The sequence below is a fragment of the Mus caroli genome, unplaced genomic scaffold (assembly GCF_978045245.1).
Source record: "Mus caroli unplaced genomic scaffold, Mus_caroli_1 scaffold_15, whole genome shotgun sequence".
In the NCBI taxonomy this organism is placed as follows: domain Eukaryota; kingdom Metazoa; phylum Chordata; class Mammalia; order Rodentia; family Muridae; genus Mus; species Mus caroli.
This window is the reverse complement of record NW_028227270.1, coordinates 8,535,677-8,560,945: the sequence shown is the minus strand read 5'-3', so window position 1 is coordinate 8,560,945 and position 25,269 is coordinate 8,535,677. Positions and strand designations below refer to the sequence as shown.

At 41.7% G+C, this 25,269-nt stretch overlaps 2 protein-coding genes across 5 annotated transcripts in view; one reads left to right on the top strand and one right to left on the bottom strand.

The window, feature by feature from the left end:
• The window catches only part of Plpp1 (phospholipid phosphatase 1), a 66,253-nt gene extending 65,458 nt beyond the window's left edge, over positions 1–795 (top strand). For all 4 annotated transcript variants that reach the window (XM_021179789.3, XM_021179788.3, XM_021179790.3 and 1 more), the window contains exon 6: positions 357–795. In XM_021179789.3, the coding sequence (XP_021035448.1) occupies positions 357–482 (126 nt within the window). In that variant the 3' untranslated portion in view covers positions 483–795. The remainder of the gene's footprint in view (positions 1–356) is intronic.
• Positions 684–25,269, bottom strand: part of Mtrex (Mtr4 exosome RNA helicase) — a 56,620-nt gene continuing 32,034 nt past the window's right edge. The window contains exons 17-27 of the mRNA XM_021179787.2: positions 22,293–22,465; positions 21,734–21,802; positions 18,372–18,500; positions 17,653–17,763; positions 13,994–14,182; positions 12,147–12,310; positions 9,212–9,317; positions 7,432–7,488; positions 5,779–5,941; positions 1,936–2,040; positions 684–930 (exon numbers count right to left, since the gene is read on the bottom strand). Of these exons, the coding sequence (XP_021035446.1) occupies positions 878–930; positions 1,936–2,040; positions 5,779–5,941; positions 7,432–7,488; positions 9,212–9,317; positions 12,147–12,310; positions 13,994–14,182; positions 17,653–17,763; positions 18,372–18,500; positions 21,734–21,802; positions 22,293–22,465 (1,319 nt within the window). The 3' untranslated portion in view covers positions 684–877. The remainder of the gene's footprint in view (positions 931–1,935; positions 2,041–5,778; positions 5,942–7,431; positions 7,489–9,211; positions 9,318–12,146; positions 12,311–13,993; positions 14,183–17,652; positions 17,764–18,371; positions 18,501–21,733; positions 21,803–22,292; positions 22,466–25,269) is intronic.

Genomic DNA, 25,269 nt, shown 5'->3' with positions numbered 1-25,269 from the left:
AAAACTGAGCAATCCTTTGTCAGCGTTGCAAAATTCTTGGTGTTTTTATTGCTAAAGCCTATGGTTGTAAAAAATAATTTCCTTTCTTCATGAATTGAGAATTAATTTACTTAATGAATTATTTGTAAGTGTTGGTTGAATGAAGCTATTTACAAAGCATTTTGATTTTGAGACAGTGATTTACCGTAGCCCTGGTTGGCCTGGAGCTCTCTCTCCAGGGCTGTGATTAAAGGCACCACTACAACCATCCTTCCTACCCGGCTATTTTCTTACATTTCTAATCGGTTCATGAAATATTGTATATGATTTTAAACTTGTGCAAATCGTACCACTAATATCCTGCCCTTTTTGTCTAGGCTTTGTATGTATCCGACTTCTTCAAGGACACACATTCTTACAAAGAGAGAAAGGAAGAGGACCCACACACGACTCTACATGAAACCGCCAGTTCACGGAACTACTCAACCAATCACGAGCCCTGAAGGGTACAGGGGTGCTGGCCCGCTTCAAAGGAGACAGCTGGAGGCTAAAGGCAGGAAGATGCATATTACTTCCTGCTGTACAGACCATTCTTTAAAGGACTGCTGCTATACCTCTTGGATGCCCACTTTATGTGTGTATATAGTTACTTCTAACACAATGAGTAACAGTTCAATTAAAGAAAATGAAGCCTTTCACTAAAACACTGTCCCACCTGTACATTTTTTATTGAAAGACGCTATGTACAAATGTGTATGTTACATGCCTTCTCAGAATGATGTTGACTTAAATATAATAAAATGCTTGTGAACCACTCTCTCGAGTTGGGAGAACCACTTAACACTTGGAAGCGTTTGTAGTCAGCTGCAATTAGACAGGTGGTGGATAACGTTGAGCTCTATAAGTAGAGGCTGGCAGCAAATACAATATCCCTCTTGATTTTGGTAATTCCTAAGGGAAAAGAAAAGAATGTTTAAGCTTTCAAGACCATAAAGCATTATAACTTTCTCAAACCATGGTTTTATGGCTCAGTCCTGACTAAACTGGTAAGAGAGCCACCTTGAATATAAAAGCTTGTTATCTTAAAAGAGTGCAGAGCCACCTGAACAACCCGAGAGACTGCCAGCTACACTGTGTTAACGCTTGGGTGAGTGGCTAAGGCTAATAAAAGTGATATTAGAGAAGGACCTAAGTTGTCAGAAGTAGATGACCCAGATCAAGCAGTTATTTTCATATTAGAAGACATGGAAACAATTTACATGGCTGCCTCTATCAACAGAGTCTAACCACTCAGTGTGGGATGAAAGATGGTAAAATACTTAGGTAGAATTCACCAGCACGGACTGACTATCGTCGATCTTGTTTGGCCCAGGACACGAGTGGAGATGAGAGCTATCTATAAATAGCATGCTCCCCACCTCCTCTTTACACTTTACCATTCTTCCTTACCTGTCTCCCTGCATCCTCCTGCTACTCTACAGACTTGGCCAGTTTGTTTCTCTCCCATCTCTCTCTCATGCTCACTGTGTTCCAACCACACTAGTCTCATGTTGCTCAAACATTCCGGGCATAGGAAAAAGCCTTAAACGTCATCTCTGTGTCGTCTCTTTCCTTTCCTTGCAGACTAAATGACCATCGACCGACACCTCCCTCACATTACAAGAGAAGCTCTACCAATTGCACTTATATTCACTCTTACAGTTTTTAGAACAATGCTGGACACATAGTAAGTAGTCAATAAATATATGTAATTGGGAATCTGTAATATATAAAACAAAACCCTAAAAATGTCCCATATAAACATTCCACTTTTAATGTATACACTATTAGAGGACGCTCCATGATACTCCAGCTAAAGATCTCTTAAAATGTCCCGATTGTAAGTTATGTCAAAAGGCCAAGTCTTAAGATCTGCCTACATTCCGAATCATCAAGGCTCATAAAGTCGACACTGACCTTCGGCAAATTTGTTCTCCAGCTCTGTGTTCCCAATGGCTTTTGCTGCTTGACACATTTGTCGAAGCAGTTCTTCCAGACGCCTCATACAACGGATTATGCTGCCTGCACAAAAAAGGAACTCGTGAGTTTCTTGTGAATCCAACCAGGAGGAATAAAACATTTGACAAGTTGCAAAGCACAAGAACATGACTGGCAGTTACAGAAAAGGTTTAATTAACACCCCCCCCCCCACCTCCCATTAACGGCCGTAAAGGACATATGCTAAGGATGCAGTGACATGTTTTTAGAGGTAGGTAAACCAAATTCCCTGGCTTTAGAGAAGAGACTGACTTGAGGAAGGCAGCACACCAGCTCACTAGGCCTGTAAGGATCAGGACGTCTGTCAGGCAGCAAATCCATGCCTAACCGAGTCCAGCTTCTCAGGCCCCTGTGTGTGCCCTACTCAGGATTCTGGACACTACAAGCAAGCCTGTGAGAGAACATGGTTATTAGCTTGTTTCCTCAATGCTTTGTCTGTTTTTTACAGTGTGTTCTCAGAGGTAGCAAGAGAGGAAACAAACTTTCCCTATGAATTGCAACTGGAAGACAAATATCAATCAAAGCTAAAGCTGTAGACTACGTATATTAATAAGACTTGTCTAAAGAGGGACCTGGGTTCCTCTCTTTAAGTGTGACAGATTGAATTAAAACTCTGGGGACTTCACTGTAATGTCTGGACTGCACTAGGAACATTTAGCTTAAGTGCAAGCTTTAGTTTATCCTCGTAACACTGGGAAGTCCCCCTCTAGATTATGTTCCAGTGTGTCCCTGGGATAAATGACTGTGATACAAACTCAAAGCAGATATAAACAGAGAAGCCATGCATGATGGCGCACAGCTTTAGCCTTAGCACTGAAGGAGCTCTGTGCGTTTGAGGCCAGCCTAGTCTACATAACAAGTTGCAGGCCAGCCAAGGCTACACAGTGAGACCCTATGTCCAAATAGTACTGGAATTCAAATCCCAGGGCCTTCCACAAGAACTCTTCTACTGAGCATCCGTAAATACCATGAAATATCATTTAAAATGAGAATCTCCTCCTCTTCTGGAAAGAAGACAATGGAAGTCTACTTCTACTATACAGTTTTTGTGACATTATTTGGCTGTTGGTGATAAAGTTTATTAAATGAGTCAAAAGCCAAAACCAAAAGCAGTGAACTGTGGCTCAGTTACATTCTCACTACTGTGGCTATGGCTTAGCAGTGCATCATGGGGAAGCCACAGGAGGGTGTTACAGAAGGGGCATGTGCCATGTCCTGACTTTGGTCCTGAGAACCTGACTGAAGCAACATGGGGATGGAGCAGACAGAATCTGAAGAAACAAACAGAAAATCTAGAGTGAGCTGTGCTCTCTCTGATGGAAGACACCTGCTTTGCAATCTAGAAAGTCAGGGTGTTATTATTTACAGTACAAGGAGGTAGGACCAGCCTCAGGTTACAGACTTCTGAGAGAAGGAAGCTGTGATTGCTGGGATCTTTTTTCTTCCCACACTGGCCAACCATCTGCAAACACATGGACTTGATTGACATCCCTGAGCCTCGCCTGGAAGAAGGCACTGGGAGGCTTGACCTGGCTGTGCCTGTGACGACTACACATGGACTCAGGGCCTCCTCCTTCCCCACAAGCATGACCCTATCTAGATGGATCAAGGTGGTAAGAGGAGGGCCAAACTGAATCCCCTCTGCTCCAATTTCCTCCATCTTTCTCCTCACAAAAGAGCAAAAGTAGCTGAAGACCAAATATATGAGACTATAGTGTGTATTTCACATTTAAGCTGTAAAATGCCAGGATGGGGCAATTCCATATTCCATAAATACAAACATTAAAAATTAGGTTAAGAGTGTGATTGTGTGTGTGGTGTGTGGTATGTGTGTGTCTGTACACTGCCCACTTCTGGACAGGTAACACACATACACACATACACTCAAAACAAATCTAAAAAATACTGAAAGAAATTTTAGGAGGTTTCTGTACTAGGACAGCAGACACAGTATGTGCATAGTGCCAGGGAATACTGTATGCACACACACAGGAGCCCGAGGAACTCAGAAGTATGTGTCAGGTTCCCCTAGAGCTGGAGTTAAAGGGAGTTATGAGCTCCCATGTAGTTGGTGGGAATGAACCTTGGGTCCTCTACAAGAGCAGAGTCCTCTTAACCACTGAGGACCCGTTGAACCCAAGAACTATGTTCTACAATCTCAGAATTCGTCAAACCTTCCCAGGAACAGCAGTAATTGTCAGTGCGATACACTATTCCTTCACTTAGACTTCCCCACGGCTTCTTAGTGCATCTGGATACTAACTGACATGTGGACTTAGGAGGAGGACAGAGACTTGAAGATGACCTTGGGCGTCACAGCAGCAGAGGCAGTGATCTGTCTGAAGAGGAAAAGCAAAGGCGCATGCAGTGATGACTGCTGCCTCTTCTCCTGAAGCACGGCCGATGGGAAGCTGGGCTAGAGTTGAAACAGACGCACAAGGAGAGCAATGATGCTGGGCACCGACTCCTAAGGAAGTGGTGAAGGAAGCCAGAGCGTTTCTACCCAGGAGGGTTGCCGAGGTATATGGATGTGGGAGTACATTTTAGCCAGCGGGCAGCAAATGCCGATGATGACTAATAGGGCAGAGGGAAGAAGAACCCCAGCTGCTTCCTCATCTGTCTTTAAACCTAGACAAGGGGAACCACCTGAAGGGCTCGAATGGAAAGTTGGACCACTGCTCCCTCCACACAGGCCTCCAGAGACTGAGAATGTGGCTAAGTGATGCCCACCTATACTTTACTTCCTCTTACTGAGGCAAATCATAGGATCCTAATTAACTATTACCAAGACTTGGAAAATCGGGACAACAAATAGATTTGCTGTTTCTATTACTAGTGTTTGTAACAGAGCAGTCACAGAAGACACGTTTCAAGTAGGAAACCCTGGCCAGTGCCAGCACTGCTACTGCTGAGACAGAGGTGGTGAGTGCCTTTACACAGGTAGGCTAACACCAACAGATCTAGGATGGGGCATCAAGAGCTGCATGCCTTTATCCTCAGCATTCAGGAGACCGAAAGGAGGTGGGAGGAGCGACAGGGATGTTATACAAATGGACCCCAGGGCTGATGGCTAGTGTCTTCAATTATTCCCCACCGCATTTTTTGAGTCAGGGTCTTTTACTAACCCTGGAGCTCACCTGGGCCCCTGACAAGTGCTGCTGCTGTCTGACTTTTTACATGAGTGCTGGGGATAAAACCCAGGTTATCCACCAAGTACCACACTCATAAAACCATTTTTTCCAAGACCCAGTATTTAAAACAAAGGACCAACCAACCAACCAATACCCCCCCCCCCAAAAAAAAAACAATTCAAATAAATCCTATCTTGTGTCGTCCTCACGGCTAGAACTTGTTCTGTAGACTAGGCTGTCTTTGAACTCACAAGAGATCTACCTTCCTCTGCATACTCTCTGCTTGCACTGCTATTGTCACATGTCACCGTGACTTCCTGGAGATGGACTCATTGCACACACTTGAACACATATGGTAGCAAGTCTCACTGCTACTTAATATAAAGCTTGGTGACAAAAATGGTGGGCTATTACTTCATTGGCTTTGGCCCCTCTGAACACAAGCCCTGTTGTACACTGACCCAATTGTTGCTACCTACTGTGAGCTATTAAAGACCTCATTCCTTGAGCAGCAGTTTTTTGTGAGCAGAGAGGAAATACAGTTGAAGAGATGAAGCTTCAAGCCATGCTGCCACCATACCTGATGGGTAAAATCTTTACTTCGTACAAAGTGAGATGACTACAGCCTTACCTTCAAAAACATCTGTCATTTTGCAGATATGGGCAAATGTGGCCCCAGTTGCCCAGGTATACACCACATCCATCAAGTGAGGCTTGAATGAGCTTAGGTAAGTTTCTTCATCAATCTCCAGCTTTGCCTCTGCTGAAACTTTTGCAATCCTTTTAGCACATTCCTTTTAAGAATAAAGGACAGAATTAACATTCTTTACTGAATATCTCCCATACCACCGCTTCTTTAGATTTTCAAAGCAAGATTCTACAAAATCACTTTTCTTTTAGGAGAGATAGATATTCAGTGTTATTTCTGTGGGTTGGATATCCTGTGCTTCTAAGCACGCACAGGACTCACGGTGGCATCAATCCCAGTGCTGGACCATGCCCAGAGGGTGCTAACCTCTGTGCCAGTAACATGATTTACTACAAATCCTACAACTCACTACATTTACCCAAACCCACGGCAGCATCTAACCAATCTGTTTCTTGAACAACCTCAGAAAGCCATATAATGACATGAAACTGTCTTACAAGAGAAACTAAGGACTACAGATGGCACGGCAGTTAAGAGCATGCGGCTTTTCCAGAGACTCAGACCACATCACATGGTTCCCAACCACTGTAACTCACTCCAGCTGCAGGGAATCCAGTGCCCTCCTGTGGGGATACTTGCGCTCACACCCACACACCACCCCCATATACACATAATTAGAACATAATAAAACTAAATATTTCAAGTTTCTTCTTAAAAAGTAAAGCTAATAAACACTAGAACTAAATGGTACTTTTTAATGTTGAAGAAGATGGTGGCTGGAGACATGACTCAGTGGTTAAGAGCACTGAGTGCTTTTCTCGAGCACCTGGGTGCAGCTCCCAGTACAAGCACAACGGCTAAAACCATCTTCAGTCCCAGGGCAAGGAGAGCCATATGGGACACTCTCTTCTTACCTCCATGGCCCTGAACAATGTGGTGTAGACATACATTCGGGTAAAATAACTGTACGCATGCACAAGAGAAAAATAAATGCCAGGCGGTGGTGGTGCACGCCTTAAACCCAGCACTCGGGAGGCAGAAGCAGGTGGATTTCTGAGTTCGAGGCCAGCCTGCTCTACAGAGTGAGTTCCAGGACAGCCAGGGCTACACAGAGAAACCCTGTCTCGAAAAAAAAAACAAAAGGAAAATAAATGAAATTAAAAAAAAAAAATTACCATGGCTGATACTAAGGAAGGAAAAAAGTCAAAAAAGAAAAAAAAAAAAAGAAAAGCCAGGCGTGGTGGTGCATGCCTTTAATCCCAGCAGTTGGGAGGCAGAAGCAGGAGGATTTCTGAGTTCAAGGCCAGCCTGGTCTACAGAGTAAGTTCCAGGACGGCCAGGGCTACACAGAGAAACCCTGTCTCAAAAAACCAAAAAAAAAAAAAAAAAAAAGAAAAAAAGAAATTCAGACTGCCTAAGTCATAGTGGTTTAAATGAACATTTACAAAGCACATACATTGTAACAATAATGAAAGTAGATGCTTAGCTACTAGACTGAATATCAAAAAGTTCATAAAATATAATTAAAAGACACAACTGAGAGCAAATGTATTTCTATTTCTATTTACCCTGTGGAATGAAACAGTGCCATAATTAGCCTGTGAGTGTGAGAATCTTTCATAATGACTAGCTTACCTGCATTTGTCGGAGTGGTCCAGCTAACTGCTCTGTTAATTTGGGCATCTCACTAGACTATGATAAGAAAAAAGAAAAGGAAATATGAAATCTCAAGCTTAAAGTGCTATTTGCTTGCTGAAATGAAGTAAAGTTTTTCTATGCATTTGCACCAAATTACAAGATTCCAATCATTAGCATTTGGAATTTCTAATCACTATCGATTCTCATACACACAATCAGTATTCTCATCATTAGTTATCACATTCTAGAAGAAAGTACTACATTGCTAACTTTGCAAAGTGTGCTACCCAGGCAATTCCTGTGGATACAAATGGAACAGGGAAGAAAGCAGCACTGTAACTGCTGGTGTGCCCAGCATCAATCGTTCAATCACAGTTGATTTGTGAGGATCGCTACTAGGAAAGTTTGTAGAAGGTGAAAATGTAGGGTGAATACTTAAATACTGTCCCTAATCTTATGTTCCTCAATGTTAATCAAACAAACAATAATTCAAATTTTAATTGGACTTAATACTTTCTGGTTTTGCTACATAGCTCAGGCTGGCCCTGAACTCAAAAGTTCACCTGCCTTTGCCTCTTGAGTGCTGGGATTATAAAAGCTCATGCACAAGCCTGTCTGACTTTCAATACTTTTAATATTGTTTTTCTCAGTAGTAGACTTTGTTAATCTCTAAATTAGACAACAACTTAATCTACTACTGTAACTATTTAAAGAGAGCTACTTGAATTCTGTGTTGGGTTTCTTCTATGTTAAAGAGAGAAAATATGTGTCTGGTTAAAAAAATGACATCATCATAAAAAAAGTGTGTTCAGGACTGTGAGGATTTAAAATAAGTGTGTGTGTGTGTGTCTATGTGCATGCCACACAAGGCCCTTCGAGCGTCACACAGGTCCTCATGTTGCTGCCTTGTTAGCAACAGTGTTTCTCTTGACAATGTGTTAGCCAGGCTAGCTGTCCTGCAAGTTTCCTGAGATTCTCGTCTCACCTTCAGTTTCCCATAAGTGCTAGGAATTCAGGCCTTGAACTTTTGGGACTGGCTAAAAGGTCAATATTTTAAGAAGCAGCTACAGATTAGTTAGAATTAGTATGCAGGACTCAGGTCCAATTCAGTGGATATGTGTAAACACATTACACAAGACATCATGAACTACATCCCATATTATTGAGAAACAAAAGCTTATCAACAGGACTGGTACACAGGAAAACTATATAGAACGAATGTTAGGAAATGCTATTGAGAGTATCCCTTCATGAGCAAGTCACTGATCACATTTCTATCTTCAGGGCAGCACCAGTCCTGATCTGAGCAGAAGCGCTGCTCTCTGAATGTTTGCATTGTTATCTTTACTTGGGCATCAACTAAATTTCACATTGGGGAGGCCTTTTCTGTTCCTACTCATTCAAGTAAGAACTGAAGCATCAGGTATTTCTACGCAGCTGTCCAACTTCTTCATTCTCCCACACAGCTCCTGTCCAGATCTATGCACTGTAAATACTGGGTGCTTAATAAATGTTTGTGGATATTGATTTTCATATTTAAAAGATTTATGTAATATTCAAAATTATTTTAACGTTACAGAAAAAATGGGAATAGAAACATTTTAAAATAGAAGTTAGTATGTTAAGCACAAATCATATCAAAATTTTTTATTATATTCTTTTTGGCTTAATCATGTAGCATATAAACATGGAAACAAGTCTTATTATTAATAAATATCCATTATATGATTTAATCAAAACGATGTATGAATAAATAAAGCACATTATATTAACTCACATTCTCTTGAAACACAAAACAGCTTAACAGTGCGGTTGCCTGCTCTGAAGAAAGGTCATTGAAAAGCCCATTGAACATCATCTCCGTTAGAAGGAGCTCGTCCGCACTAGGGAGAGAGTACATGTCATAGGTCACAATGTAAACATGTATCTTTAACAGGTAGTTATTAACAAAATTATTATCTAATCATGAGGAAAGACCTACAGGTATAACCAAGAGTTTTACAGGAATTGCTAGGCCTTTCTACTTGCCAAATGTAAATAGCAGCCACTAAGCAGACACTCTACAATATCCAAATGCACACATCCACTCAAGTAGCCACTTCTCAATGCTTATTTTGTGGATGCAAACAACTCTTTTATTCCTTAACTTCTAGTCACTTGGAATTCTGTGGTTAATATCAAAATAGAAAACAATTTTATCAGAAATGATAACCAGAATGCACCCTAAGACTCATTCTGTACATCAGCTGTTGTTGATCCATGAGTGTGGCCCAGGCAGGTGAGAACCTGAATGGAGCGAGCACTGCTCACCCACGGTCTTCACCTGACTCTGGAAGAGCCCCGCCCTAGAGTTCAGTGCATCTGCAGTGGGGAGCAGCCCACTGTGACCCCACTGCATTCAGAGTACGCGCTGTCTGGAGTGTAGTGGGTCCAGGTTTCCTTAGTGCTAGCTTATTATTTTAGGCTCCTCGTTTGCATCATCAAGACAGTATTTTAGCCAGGCGTGGTGGTGCACGCCTTTGATCCCAGGACTCGGGAGGCAGAGGCAGGTGAATTTCTAAGTTCGAGGACAGCCTGGTCTACAGAGTGAGTTCCAGGACAGCCAGGGCTACACAGAGAAACCCTGTCTCGAAAAGCAAAAAAAGAAAAAAAGTGACGTACTTTGATACTTTGCTATTTTTATAAATAGAAAAATATCAGGATAAAGTCAATATTCATCGTTCTGAGATGAAATCAGGCTATAATTTAATTTCTACATCCATCATTCAACTCTAGGTATTATTCCTTTAACAGTACCTGTAGTATATGAATCACTATTACATCATGGTGAATATTTTCAACTGTACAGTAGGAAAGCTGAGCCATAGCACACATTGAAGAAAAAGAATCAAATCTACCTTAAAAGAAGGTTTTATCTGGCTTGCTAGCCAACTAAATGCATAATTTGTAATTATGTAATTAAAAGGAAGATTAGACCTAGAATTTTGGACTCTTCGTTTCTCTGGCCGGGGAATCCAGCTCGTGCCATCTGTAACTGTGAGCTGGCACGTGGTTGACCAAGTGTTGTCTTCATCCTAGTCGCTTCTGTGTCTCTAGCATTGACACAGATAAACAGCAACAAGCCTGCCCCAGGAATGCTCCAAACCAAACCACTTCTCAAGTCTATGACTCTCTGAGGACATTTCAGAAAGTTTCCAAACTATCTTCTGTGTACTGAGAATGGCGGCCACCACTACATACACTGTCAGGAAGAATTCTGCTGCTCGCGGGCCACCAGCCTATGGCTTTCAAATGGAGGATGGAGTCAGACTAGCTTCTGAGGCAGGAAACACTCATCATGATGGAAAAAGAACTGATGTACTTTAAAGATGCACTGAGAAAGAAAAACAGTACGTCCTTTCCTGCATCATCGACCACTGCATTACCACACAGTCACCCCCGCATATGTGACAACTTCCATTTAAACAATACAGAAGCAGTCCTCTAGTCTCTAGTAACCATTTCAAGTGTTAAATCCTTACACATGGCTAATGACCACATAGAACAGTGAAGGTACAGAACATTTTAATCACAGAGGGAGTTCTATAGGAGAATAGCTGCTACTATCCTAGCAAGAGATAGAATGTTGTTTTCTATTGACTTTAAGAGAATTCTGACTCACACGTAATGAAAAGACTGATGTAGTGCAGTAGACTCTCTTAAGCTAGATCACACATCATCATCAGAAAACGACTTCTACCTCACTATAGAGTCCCAAGCCTCCATGCGCCACACACCCAAACCGCCCCACCCGGAGGGGGAGAAAGGGAAAGAGGGGGGGGGATGGGGAGGGAGAAGGATCTATCTATTCAAATACAACTCACTTTATAGAGTCTGCTAGGGTTTTACTTAATGACTATCTCATTGCAATTAGGATCCGTGCGTGGGGGTGGGGTGGGGTTATGTGTGGTGGAATCCTGAGCCAGAACCATGTGACCAAACCTTTCCTGAACTGCTAACTCAGAAAAATACAGCAGTCCTTTAGTACCCTGAGGTGTAAATCCTAGTAATCCCAAGGGAACCAACACCCTGGAGTGTCAACGAGCTTTAAACCTCCACATCCAGTAGTCGTGTCTGCATTGCTTATATCTAAGATCATAGAAATGCTCCCTGAACAACTGCACTATACTGTGCGGGGTACAGATCAAGATAAAGGATCATACGTATGCCCTACATAGCCTATCTACAAGTGAGCTGAATCTGTAGATGCAAAATAGGGCTGACTCTGTGTTTCCAATTGAAGCTGCAGCCTATCAGATGCCATTGTGGTATCTTCCTCGGACCCCAAACTTGAGTAAAACTTGCTCACTCTCTTGTGTCCTCCTTATATATATGAATTACGATCATCAGAGTTAAGTGTCAAGGCAGAACATTTTCAAAGTATAAAAAACACAAGAGGATATATAAACTACAATATAATAAATACAAATTATATAGGAATCTCGACACACAAGAAAATGCGTGTTTCATAGAAAATACAGCAATAGGCTAGCTAGAAATACCTATGGTAATTACTGGGATCCATGAGCCTTTTTCTAATTTCTCAACTTCATGGTCCAAATGTATTTAAAATGGAAGCATGATGAAACCTTCTTACCAGCAGTTTTCTAACAAGTGTTGTCCGTGTACACTCTAGACTATAATTTAAAAGTCTCTGCAGAAGGACATGTTACCTGCTTATTTCACAAGCCACCCGTCCTTTCATCTCTATGACATCCGAAGATGTAGCAAAGCCCAGCCGTCTCAGAACGCGCTTGCGGCATTTGAGCTCATCCATTTGCAGAACAGTTCTTGCCTTCTTCAGTTCTCTCTTTGCAGATTTGATATCTAGTGCAATCTAAGGCATACAAAAGGAAAGACGGTTTAACAATAAACTGAATAGTGTAATGTGGGATAAACAACAACACCCACATAAAAGTAGTTTCCTAAGGTCATCTTGCCCATCTCCTTCATTAAAATCTCACGACAGTCTAGTGTGTGTGTGCTGTAGGAACTTAGATGCAATTCAGGAGAGAAGAGCGTACCTGTTCTCAAACGCTAGCTGAAATGTTAAATATGTGGAAAATACAAAATATACCTATATTTAGTATACAGAAATGAATAACTAAAATAAGTGTACCTTTAGGTTTAAGGGAATGAGTGTATAAATCAGATAATCAGTAAATATTACTTATTTTCTAACTGTGGCAGGAGAATGGTTCTATAAGAATAAGAAAGCAATCATATTCTGAAATGGATGATTTAAATACAGGGGGAAAAAAACCCAAAGAAAAGTTTAGGAATCAAAAAGATGGAATGTGAAACTCCGAAGCTTTGTATGCTGTTAAATAGTAAGGCACCATGACGGCAAACGAGAAAGGCGAGGAAGAGTCATGTCTACTCAGGTTCCTGGTGTGCTCGAGTTCCGAGAGTCCCATCCCTCACGGTGCTCTTCAGTGAGGGCAGGAGGAGCTCAAAGGCAGAGCACCTGCTTAGTGTGCACAGGTCTTAAATCCAACCCCTGTACAAATAGCCATGTCAGGATTGAAATCTTAAAGCAACTTCAAAAGGTAGCAATATCAAACCAGCATTCTGCTAGCGACAAAACAGACACAATATTACTCAGAGCTCCTGAGTGATCCCCAGTTTAATTCAGCAAATAATATCAATCTATTGCTATGAACTGATGAATTGTCATAATGCTCGACTGCTGTATGTGAACTAGCACGACTATCAGGCCTTTCAGAAAAGAAAAACTGTTCTAGGATTTCTCTGACTGAAATACCTACATAAACAGAGCCAAATACTTCGGCAAAAACTACAGGAGACATAAAACTTAAGTTAGAAAAGAGCCCAGTGTGTAAGACTGTTTTGTAGTTGGACGTGGTGGCGCATGCCTTTAATCCCAGCTCTCAGGAGGCAGAGGCAGGTGGATTTCTGAGTTGGAGGCCAGCCTGGTCTACAAAGTGAGCTCCAGGACAGCCAGGGCTACACAGAGAAACCGTGTCTCGGAAAAAAAAAAAAAAAAAAAAAGACTGTTTTGTAGCATAACAATGAAACAACACTGTAGGCACACTGACTGAAATAAAGCTATTATTAATTCCCACCATCTCTCCTTCATGTGGCTCCTAACAAGGCTACACACGTGCGCTACCCTGAATCTCGGCTGCACTCTACTGCCCTAGGCTTCTTGGCGAATCCTAACTGACTAGCAGTGGTGTCAGGCTCCAGTACTTGTAGTTTATCTAAAAGACTTCAGAAACTTAAAAAACAGGTCAAGAAAATACCCTATTTACTGAACTCCACAGAAGCCTACTATAAAATGATTTCCAGGAGCTGGAGCGCTGCCTTGGTGATAAGGACTTGTTGCTCTTGCACACATGGAACCTTACAGCCAAGCAGGACTCCACTCCTAGGGGACCTGCCACCCTCTTCAAGCCTGCTGCTCCAGTGCCAGGCATGCGTGTGGTGCACACACACCCACACCCACAGGGAAAACTTACACACAGGGAGGAAAGGTAAAGCTTAAGAGTCACCAGACCTGGGCCTTTCTTTCACAAAGTGTATAAACAGTTTCCAAATTGGGATCGTTGTGGAGTGGGTGTGAGTACATGCGATGCTCAAAGGCCTCTACTTTCTGGATGACTTTCTTCAGTCCTTGATCTTGGATGCCCATATCATCGATCGGATCTAACAGAGGAACGCCGTCGGGAAAGCGCCTTTGAACTTCCTGAAATAAAATACACAAAACTCATCAATAAGGTTATACTAACCCATTTTCCTTCTGTGCTTGCTTTTACTATGTCTGTGGCCACAAAAAGGACTCTACATATATTTTCCCACAACTGGAGAGCAATTTTCCACGGCATTTGTTTTTGGAAGTTTCACTTTGGAGAAAGTAGGGCAGGATAAACTAGGGGATTACTTTGCTGCACAAGTTATGCAACTTGACACCCTCCTGCTTCAACCTCCCACGTTTTGAGTTATAGATAAACACTGTTACAGCCTGAAAATTCCTCTTCAATTGCTATGCTGTAACTTAATGCCCACTGATTATAGTCTTCTAATATATCTAACATTGTGGAGCATAACCCGTTAGTGTTGGGTGTGGCATGATTACTAATAAAACTATTATTGCATGTTTAAGTTGGTGTAACATCTTGCCACCTTATGCAACTATCTAATGTATTTCCTATCATTTAGGAAAATTCAAGTTTTACATGATTTGAGCATTTCTAGCCAGGGCCCTACGGAGTCAGAATCAAACGTTTTCAAAAGGCTCCTTTTGCTAACCTTTGTTACATGGTTACACGATAAGATCCTGACTTCAGAGGAGTCATGGCCCAGGGGCTGGTTCTTCTATCCAACAGAAGTCAGTGCTGGGCACTCTAAACGTCAGGTAGAATCGGAATAGCAAGGACCTACCCAGTGTGTCTAGCCCTAGGTTGTACCCTAAGTATGATAAACACAGTAGTATGGATTAACTGCGTGAGGCATTTGGGATGCCTCTGCATCGTGACTACTACACTAACTTGGACAACACAATGAGATCTTATCTCAGAAAAAGCAGCAAAGAGAGTAAAAATCAGCTCTCTGTTCTTCACTGTCTCAGAGACTGCTGCATCTTCTTCCGCAATGCTAGCCTCATCCCTCAGATGGGACACTGATGGTCAAGGTGAGAGAATTTGCCATGCTGATAGGGCTGCCTTCAATTTGGGCAAAACGGGTACTGTTGCTACCAATGACCCTTTACTGACCTCAACTACTTGGTCTACATGCTCCAGTATAAGTCCTACCTATATTCCACGGCAGTTAAGGCCTGAGAATGGGAAACTTGTCGTCAGCACAAAGAAGCCTAGCTCCACCTTCCAGGAACAACGTTCTGATCACATGATCAGGTGATGCTGGTGCTGAGTGTGTTGTGGAGTCTGCTGGGGTCTTCACTAGTATAGTGTGGGCCAGGACCCACTTGAAGCGTGGAGTGAAAAGAGCTATCATCATTTCTGCCCCTTTTGCTGATGCCCCAACACATACCCATGTGATGGGTACAAACCACCACAGTATGGCAATTCACCTGTAAGCAACACCTTCTGTATCACCAACTGCTTAGAGCTCATGACCAAAGTCAACAATGACAACCTGAGTATCATGGAAGGACTCCAGGACAGGAACCATGCCACTGCCATTCAGAAGACTGTGGATGGCCCCTCGGGAAAGCTGTGGGGCTGGCCAGCTTTTATTATCACTGCAGCCACTACTGCTGTCTAAGCTGGGGAAAGGCCAGTCCAAACCGAGAGGGAAGCTCACTGGAAGGTCTTCTGTGTCCCTGCCTGCAGTGTGTCCGCTGTGGATCTGACATGCTGCCAAGTAGGATGACATCAAGAAGGGGCAAAGCAGGCATTGAAGGGCCACCAAAGGGCATCCTGGGCTGTGATGAGAACCAGATTGTTTTCTGCAATTTGTATAGTAATGCTCACTCTTCCATCCTTGGTGACAGGCTGGTGTTGCTCTCAGTGACAACTCTGTAAAGCTCACTTCCTTATGTGACAACAGATACGGCTACAACAATAGTGGTGGACCTCAAGGCCCACACAGTCTCCAGGAGTAAGAAGCCTTGGACCATCCGTCCCAGCGAGGACAGAGATGAAGAGAGCCCTTTCAGCTGCTGCAGAGTCCCTGGCCCTACTCAGACCCCAACTGTGCATCTCTATCTCTCCTCAGTTTCTACCTCAGGGCCCCAGAAAAGGTGGAGGGGCTTAGGGAGCCCTACTATCTTGAATATGGTCAATAATATTCCCCCACCACCAAGTCTCACCAAAGAATAAAAACCACAACTGCAAAGAGTTTAAATTACCAGCAATTTACCAAAGGTTTGTTCTATTCAACAGGGAAGGTATGTCATAGCAAAATCATATAATTTTATTCATGAGCTTGACCAATCCTTCTTTTTAAGAAATCAAGATATATAGTTCTAAGTATAAAGACAAAGAAATACTACCCCCCCACACCCACCCTAAAGGTTTCTCTGTCTAAGGGGTGCACCACAACTATCAGGCTACAGTTTTAGCTCTGAAGTTAAAACCGTACAGTAAGAAAGTACAGTAAGAAAGCAAAAGAGGCCTCTTTAGCCCTCAGGTGAAGGGACTCTGGCTCATCTGCAACTCTTGCTGTCTTCTGAACAGGTGACTCATAAGATCAAGGGAAACCTGGCTGTCTGATGTGTGCAGACAAACCTGAGCCTAAGGGAAGCTCCTGCTGAAGCTAACATCTGTCTGGAACATGGACTATGTCAGGATGTTTCAGCAAGTGAAGCAAGCCACGCAGGGGGCAGGTTTACCTCAATAAAAAGTTCATTCTGACTTAAAGATTAAACAAAAAAAAGATGGTGACTTTTTCCTGAAGGACAAAGTTAATCATTTTCCCTACACAACTGCAGGATTTATGCTAACTGAAAAGTGATAAGTATGTATCAGTCGTGGCATTATTCTGAATTATTAGAAAAAATTTTATTGGAGCAGTGTATTTAATTTCCCTTCCAATGAATTTGCAACAGACTGTTGGTGTACACTATCATTAATATATTAAGAGTATTTTTAAAACAGTACTTACCATCTCCATAAACATTTTTAAAAATTCTCAAGAAAAGCACTCATTTTAGGAAGCCTGCAGACTTGGTTTGCACCCTAAGGGCTAGAGATGATGGTTCAGCAGTTAAGAACATTTGTTGCTGAGAACCAAGATTCAACTCCTAGTGCCCCATGGTGACTCACAACCATCCAGCCCTCCAGTTCCAGGGTAGGCTGCAGGCGTGTGTGCATACGTGTAGGGAAAATACTCAGAGAAAATAAAGAAATTTGTTAAAGGATTCCTTCTCTAATTACTATCGTTTTCTCAAATGCTAGCGAATAGTCTCTGTATGGTGTGGTATAGTAAACGCTATTTGACAGTTTTAGCCAACTTCCCCACACTTACGTTTATGATATCACAGCACAGTGGCGATTAATGCTGCGGCTTTATGAGTCTCCCTTCAGTAGTAAACAGTGCTGCTGCACTCAGAACATATCTACCTGTACTTCTGCTGTGACTCACTATTCTGTGTTTGTAGTGTTTTCTGAAATACATTTAAAAGCATTTCAGTCATCTCTAGATAAATCCTATTTGTATAAAACTTATATCTAGGTTCTACGTGGACATACATACCTGTATGGATTTTAAGACACTCTGTCTGTTGTCCACAGGTCGAAGGTCTTTTGGAATGTAGAGCCTAACAGTGCTGATGGCAGACAGGAGATGTACCAAAACTGGAACAACCTACAAATATAACACGATTAAATTCCACATTTCCAAATGTGCATCCATCAAAGCAAGCAGCACTTACAGTATTTCACAGGCATAAACAATCCTTGTGACCAGCTACTTACCACAAAGCCCAAATCTTAATAGAGACTGCAAATGTTAAGAGTCACGTGAATGGTACATTACCCAGAAGACCCCCTCTGCTCAGAGTCCGGTTTATTCATGTTTGTGTTCTAATTACCAGGCACCTTTTAAGCACATAGTAAGTAGTAGCATTGCACATGAATACCCCGTGAAAAAAGGTTAGAGTCCAGGAAGGAACAGGCACGCTCCAGCCGGACTGGAATGAGATGCGGGGGAAAAGCACTTAAGGAGAAGGTAACACATCCAGGTGAGACTCGAATCTGCGTGGAATTATTCGGTTCTCTTTGTCGTTATTTCCCTGGTTGTAAGTTGATAAAGAACAACTAAACAGCTCTTACACCACCCTACTGAGACTTGAGATGACTTTGATGAGAAGATCTCTTGAACCCTCTAATTCAGAAAGCATGGCAGTGTGTTCAGCATGAGCACACACAGCGACGGCAGCCAAGAGCTCTGAAAGTACAGAGGGCAGCACGGACCTGCATCTCTCCTTTCTCGTCTGGCTTCGCTGGCTTTGCTGCCTCAGTGGCTGAGTTCTTCAGGCTTTCCTTGCTACAGCGCAGGAGGACTTCCACCACATACAAGGGATCCAGTTCGCCAGAATTGGGCTACAAAAGCAGGATAAAGACAAGTGCTACCGGTAACTGTGTGTACACAGGGCTTATTTTCTCAGAACATACATGACTCTGCACGCAGCCCAGGAAATGCTTACTTCATATAAAGTTGTCTCTATATTCTTCAGAGTGGTCCAAGTTTCTAATGAGTAATGTGTAATAAAATTATGCCAAAATTAAAAAAGCAACAACATCAGTAGTATCAAAAGGTAAGTCTATTTCTATCCCTCTAGAGCAACACGCAAAGTACTCTCTGATGCTTACATGGCTCCATGTGACTTTGTATCATGTGATGATGTATTTTAGTTCTTTTATATTCTCTAAAATAAGATCACCTAACATTCTCAGACACAATCACACTTGACTGTCCAGTTTTAGGTTGTTTTGAGACAAGGTCTTGCTCTGTAGTTCAGTTAGCATTGAAATATTTATTCATGTAATTAATGACGGGCTTTTTTATTAAAAGTGTGTTTAATGAAATATTAATATACTTTTATATTTATATATAAATATTTTTATACAGTATATTTTTTGACCATTTTCTTTCCCCTCTAACTCTACCTACCAGATTCCCTACTCCTACTCTCCTCCCTAATTCTAAGTTCATGCTCATATCCCCCTCCCCACTCACACACACACACACTCACCCCCCCCCCCCACACACACACTCACATACCACACACACACTCACACACACTCTCACACACACACACTCACACTCACACACACACACACACACACACACACACACACACACACACACTCAAACAAATATCCAATAAACCAAGAATGAGTAAAAGCAGCCTTGGAGGTTTTGTGTTGGCCAACTGCTCCCGGGCATGGGGCCTGCCCTGAGTGCGGGCGACATACTCAGTAACATTGCACTGAAGAAAACTGGCTTCTTCCCCCGCAATCATTGTTTCCAATCCTGGCCTTCAATGCCTGACAATCCTCTTGCCTTCCAAGGACTAAGATTGAACACTAAGCCACTACATGTCATTTAATCACATCTTCTGTAATCAATGTTTTTGGTTTCAGTAAGGAATTTCTTCTCACTTTTAAAAAAATACTTGAAAGATTTTTCTTACATAAACTAAATAAAAGGAAAGTTCTTTGGAAGGAATAAAACATGATTGCTGGGCTCTATCCAGAACATTTTTTTAAAAGATGACATCAATTACAATAATGAAATATCTTTAACCTATCTCTGCAAATAACTACTCATACCTTAACAAAAGTAACATATGTTCTGAAATATAAACCATAAGCACAAACACTAGATCCATGTTTCTAACAAAGGCAAATTTCATTTCCAGTCAAAAGGGAAATTAGCTTTTCCTCACCACTGATACTGTTTTTTTAAAAAAAATTCCAAAGTATTTTTCAGTTTGGCTAGACAAAGCAAAGTCTTTTTTACTTTGAAAACTTCTCTCTAATGTACATGCAGCCTAGTTATTAAATAAGTATTATACACAACAGCTTAGGCAAACAGTGAAAAACAACTATCAGTTTCTCCTGAGATTATCAGATTTTCAAAATGGAAAACAAACAAATACTTCTAAGTAGACTATAGTCTACAATCTGAAGAATGGATTAGGTAAAAAGTGTGAAAGTACATGCAGAAAAGTAATCTGCTCCAATGTGAGTGGGACAGGACAATGGCTCAATGGGGTAAGTGTCTCACGAGCAAGCCTAAAGACCCGAGTTCCATCTTGAGGGCCTGGAGTAGAAGGAGAACCAACTCCCAAAAGCTGTCCACTGACTTCCGCTAAGGTGTGGTGGCATGTGAGTGTAAGCACACACATGGTATAAGTAGATTAGCTATACTTTTTTCTTTCTTAAAAATGCAAGACCTTACATTTCATTTCCTACAGTTCCCACATTGTGGCATGTCAGTTCAGGAGAGAAACTAGGAAAAGACAGCCATGTAAGAGGACTATATTAAAAAAGCACCCAGTCAAGAAAATTAGTAAAAATCATTAACGACAGCAATTAATTGTCATGTTATTTCAGTCAAAACTACTAGTTCCCCTCATCCCTCTTCCCAGCTCACTGTGACAGAAATCTCGATGCCAGGCCCAAACTACAGGGGGCTCTCCTCCTTGTGGCTCTGTGTGTGTGTGTGGGGGGGGGGGAGTGGGGTGGGGGGGCATTTTTCTGGAGCCGATGAACATTAGCAATTCTCATGCTTCTCGCCCTTACCTGTGGCTGAGACTAAGCACTGGGCAGGGAGACTAAAGCATTCTAGTTCTCTTGGCCCAGCCCCCTGTGGCTGGACAAAGGGTCTCTCTAGGGCATAGGGCTACTACCATCCTGGATGACCATGGATACATCCAAAGTCCAGTTCTCCTTCTATATCAGAAACATGAAAGGCCAAATAGTGGTGGACACTGGTCAGAATATTTATATAGTAGATATCATGTTGTTTTATACTCCGTTATCCACTTACTACTGTCTTCTAAACAAATGAGTACCAGGATTTTGTATCCACTAGCCCTGCAAAATGGCATGCGTTTAACAATACTTCAAAAGTAGTCCTATAAAATAGTGATTGCTAATAAGGATAATTTAATGAAAGAAAGGGGGGGCATGCTAACCATACAGAGATCGAGAACCAAGGGAAATATCATCCACCCCAAGCCAAAGACCTACTGTGATTTTTCAGTAACAGCAGCTTCCACACTGCAATGTTTCTGTATTTCAAGGCTGACTTAACTCCAAAGCTTAATTCTCAATGGCCCCACACTTACCTGGAACAAGAAGTTAGTCAATCATTTTAAAAGCAAACTCTCCGTTTTAGAGAGAAAACCAGACATGGAGACACAGACTATCATGGCCTAGATTACTTACTGGCCCAACAAGTAGTGCCCACCGCAAACAAAATAGACACTAATACTAATAATAGGCACATGGCTGACTTACTCCAAAAACAGCCACTCTTCTAATAAATTAACAAGATATTTTATTTCATAGACAATAACTGTTCCAAAATACTCATATAAATATCTGACAAAATTCCCTTTATTATAAAAGAACCGTAATAAAGGATTCTCTCCTTTAGTTTTCTATATATTCCTAACATATTCATAAATCCAAACAGCAGAAACTGATTTTTTTTTCCCAACACTCAAAACTGGAAATGAAGGAAAAAGAAAGAAAAATGTCATCTCATGAAGTCAGAGTCTCTTGTTAGCAAATCCCTGAATTTCTTCAGGGCCATAGCTTACCTTGACATTTGACTTTTTTGAGAAGTTCACTACTACTCCCCAGCCGAAATCATCGCCTTCATTTTTCACCTGAGAATAAAACAAGCAGACAAAACTCGTATTTAGATCCAAAGTGCATTGGGAGCCTTCCATATCTCCATTACAGGCTAAACCGTGAAACTTTCCCTACCGTGATTAAAGGGTCACAAGGTAGTGAATTAACTGAACAGTAAAACAAAAGCAAACCAAGAAACAACCAACACCAGATCTCATCATTTCCAGGACTCTCTCAAGTGCACACATGCCAAACAGAATACGATTTGTTCTGAGAAAATATTCAAAGTATTTATATCTACTCATTCCAGACTTAGAACTGGCTCATTTTTAGATAGCATTTCATACTTAGAAAGCTGACATGTGCTGACTAAAAGCCTTCATGTAAACTTCTAAGTTGGAATAATGTGAAATGGATGAAACAACGGGTCTTGATCACCTCCTGTAACAGGAAGCACTTTACCAACATAAGCAAGTCTTTAACATATTGTAATAGACAAATATTTGATACAGAACCGCGGCATACCTTTACCAAACGGCCTGGTTGTAGAAAGGGCAAGCAGTATTTTGGTTTATGAATATATTCTTCAATCTCTTTTCCCAGCTTGGCAAGCTGCTGTCTAATCTTGTAATAGATGACCACATTTTCTTCATTGGGAATTACTATTTTATTATACTGCTCTTCTGAGTTCTTTACCTCTATAAACAAAGCACAGGTCACAATGCTGTCAAAACTACTACATACCTCACATAAATTAAATCCAAGACGATTTTTCTCCTATGAATCTACAGGTCCAAGCCAGCTACTGAAATGGTTTGAGAAGGACCATGTGTCGTCTAGTTCCTCTCTTAAGGGCACTTCCTTTGTCTCCCTATGGCTGGCACCATCCTATGCTAACCCAGTGCTATGATCCTGCTCCCAACTGCCCTTGGCTAGTGTGAGCTCCCTTCCCACAGCACGCCATTACGCTCGCAGTCCAGCGTTAAGTATTGCTTCGATGGTAAAATACACATCGCACAGTTGCTGCCATTATATAGTTCCAGAATTTTATATAAACACGAACATTTACAGTGCATGGATGTGCAGCCACTTTTACTCCAGCTATTTGTCCCTGCTGCTATTGCAAATAGCTAGGAAAAGCCTTCGTTTTAACATGCTCTAACTCAGCCGTGAGTGTAGTTGCTGAGTCATGTGGCAATTCTTCATTAAAGGTAAAGAACCTTTTAAAATTTTTCTACAAAAACATAACGTTCTGCTGTTTACCTTTTATTTAAAAATAAACACAAGGTGCTGATCCAGTGAGTATGTAAATAGTTTTGCGGTGTCCGTCAGAGCACGGATACTCACCATCCTGTCAGTGTGCTTCGGCCATTTCTGTATGGCTTGCTCTTAGTTGATTTACTTAATTCCTTAAACAACTGGGAAATGGTCCCTGGGCCTTGCACATGCCTACCCCATCTGTCCATTTTTAACCAGAATTGTCTTTTGCTGAGTCCTAAGCGTTCATTACACATTCCAGATCTAGATTGCTTTATTAGAGTGTTTGCAAATATTTATCCTATTTCTAGCTACTCCATAGTTTCAAAAGCAAGTTTTTACTTTTGTTGAAATCTAATTCATTCATATAGGTACTTGTTTATATCTTCGGGATCATAACTAAGAAACCACTGGCAACTGTGGAGAGGTCTGTCCTCCCGCTGTCTGTGCTGAGTTTTCTAGTGCGACTTTATCGTGGACTCATCATTTCTTTTCCTTCCCTTCCCTTTCTTTCTCTCTTTCTTTTGTTGGGTTTTTGAGACAGGGTTTCTCTGTGTAGCCCTGGCTGTCCTAGAACACACTCTGTAGACAACACTGAACTCAGAGATCCACCTGCCTCTGCCTCCTGAATGAATACCTGCTTCACCAGTCCCCCCACCCCCACCTTGGATTAATATTGAACTCCTTCTATTTAACCAGGATGCTTCATAATTTTGAGAATGAGAGAAAAAAATAAACTTTAGTATGCATAACTCACAAATTTTCCTGGAGACTAATTGAAACAATATATAGATATTCCTAGCTGACAGCATAACACAGTAACCAAGAAGGCTGCTACAGATAATAACCAATGTTTGCACAGACTGTTTATTCCTTACAACTGCTGACCTTTTGTATTCCTGGTCCGTTTTAAATGAACCTTTTCACTACTTACAGAAACTGAATTTAATTCACTGACAACAAGAATACTATCTGTCATAGCACACATAATAGAAGTAGATTATCAGAGAAAACAACTGACAATTTATAGACGGGGATAGAGAGATAAGCCAGTGGCTAAATGCTTGTTGTGCAAACATGAACACCTCAGTTTAAATCTTGGGTATCCACGGCAGGCACTTCTGTGACTCCAGTGTTACAGGGTGGCTCCTGCAGGCTTGTTGATCAGCCAGGTTAGCTTAAACAGACAAATCTTGTTTGAAAAATAAGGTAGAGACAGAAAGATGACTCAGCATATAAAGATGTGTGCTACTACAGATTCTGGTACACTCAACTTCAACCCCACGCCGTGGCCCACATAGTGGGGTGGACATTGACTCCTGAAAGTTGTCCTCTGACTTCCTGTGGGTGCCAGGACATGTGCGGCCTATTCCCAAAATAAAGCAGTGAAGAAAGCAATGGGCTCTACAAGCATTAAGATCCACATAAAAAATGAGGTATGGCCACTCATGCGATGGGAAAGAAACAGGAAGATCACTAGGGCATGATGCCCACCAACATAGCTAAAAATAGTGTTCCAAGTTCAGTGAAGGACCGTCTCGAGGGAATGAGGCACAGTGCTAAGAGGAGGGTCTCTGATGCCCACCCTTGGCCTCCACATATATATGCACATATGTACAAACAGATACACACACCAAAACCCAAGAAGGGTGTAGAACACAGAGGAAGATACTCAGGTTGGAGTTCCAGCTTCCATATGCATGCACCCACACGTTTATCTCACTCCTACAAAATTAAATAAATCTACCAAAGGACAATACGACAAACAGAAGTCATTAAAATGTTTTATAAAAGTGGACCCTGAGAAAACAAGATGCAAAAACTGTAAAGCAGTAGCTGTGGTTGTACAGCTGTCTCTGTGTATATTAAGAATTAGATATCTTGAAACTGCTTAATTCATACCCAAATTAAAGCACTGTATTTTCTTAATGATTCACAGGTTATAGCATTCTTTGCATGTACACACATACAATGTGTGCATGTGTTTCAAAGTCAGAGGCCAGGGTGTCTGCCTCTATCACTCTCCACTTTATGTTTTAAAGATTTGTTTATTTATTTACTTTATTTCTGTGAGTGCACTGTAGCTGTCTTCAGACACACCAGAAGAAGGTATTACATTACAGATGGCTGTGAGCCACCATGTGGTTGCTGGGAACTGAACTCCAGGACCTCTGGAAGAGCAGGCAGTGCTCTTAACCGCTGAGCCATCTCTCCAGCTTTCTACTTTAAATTTTAAGACATGGAT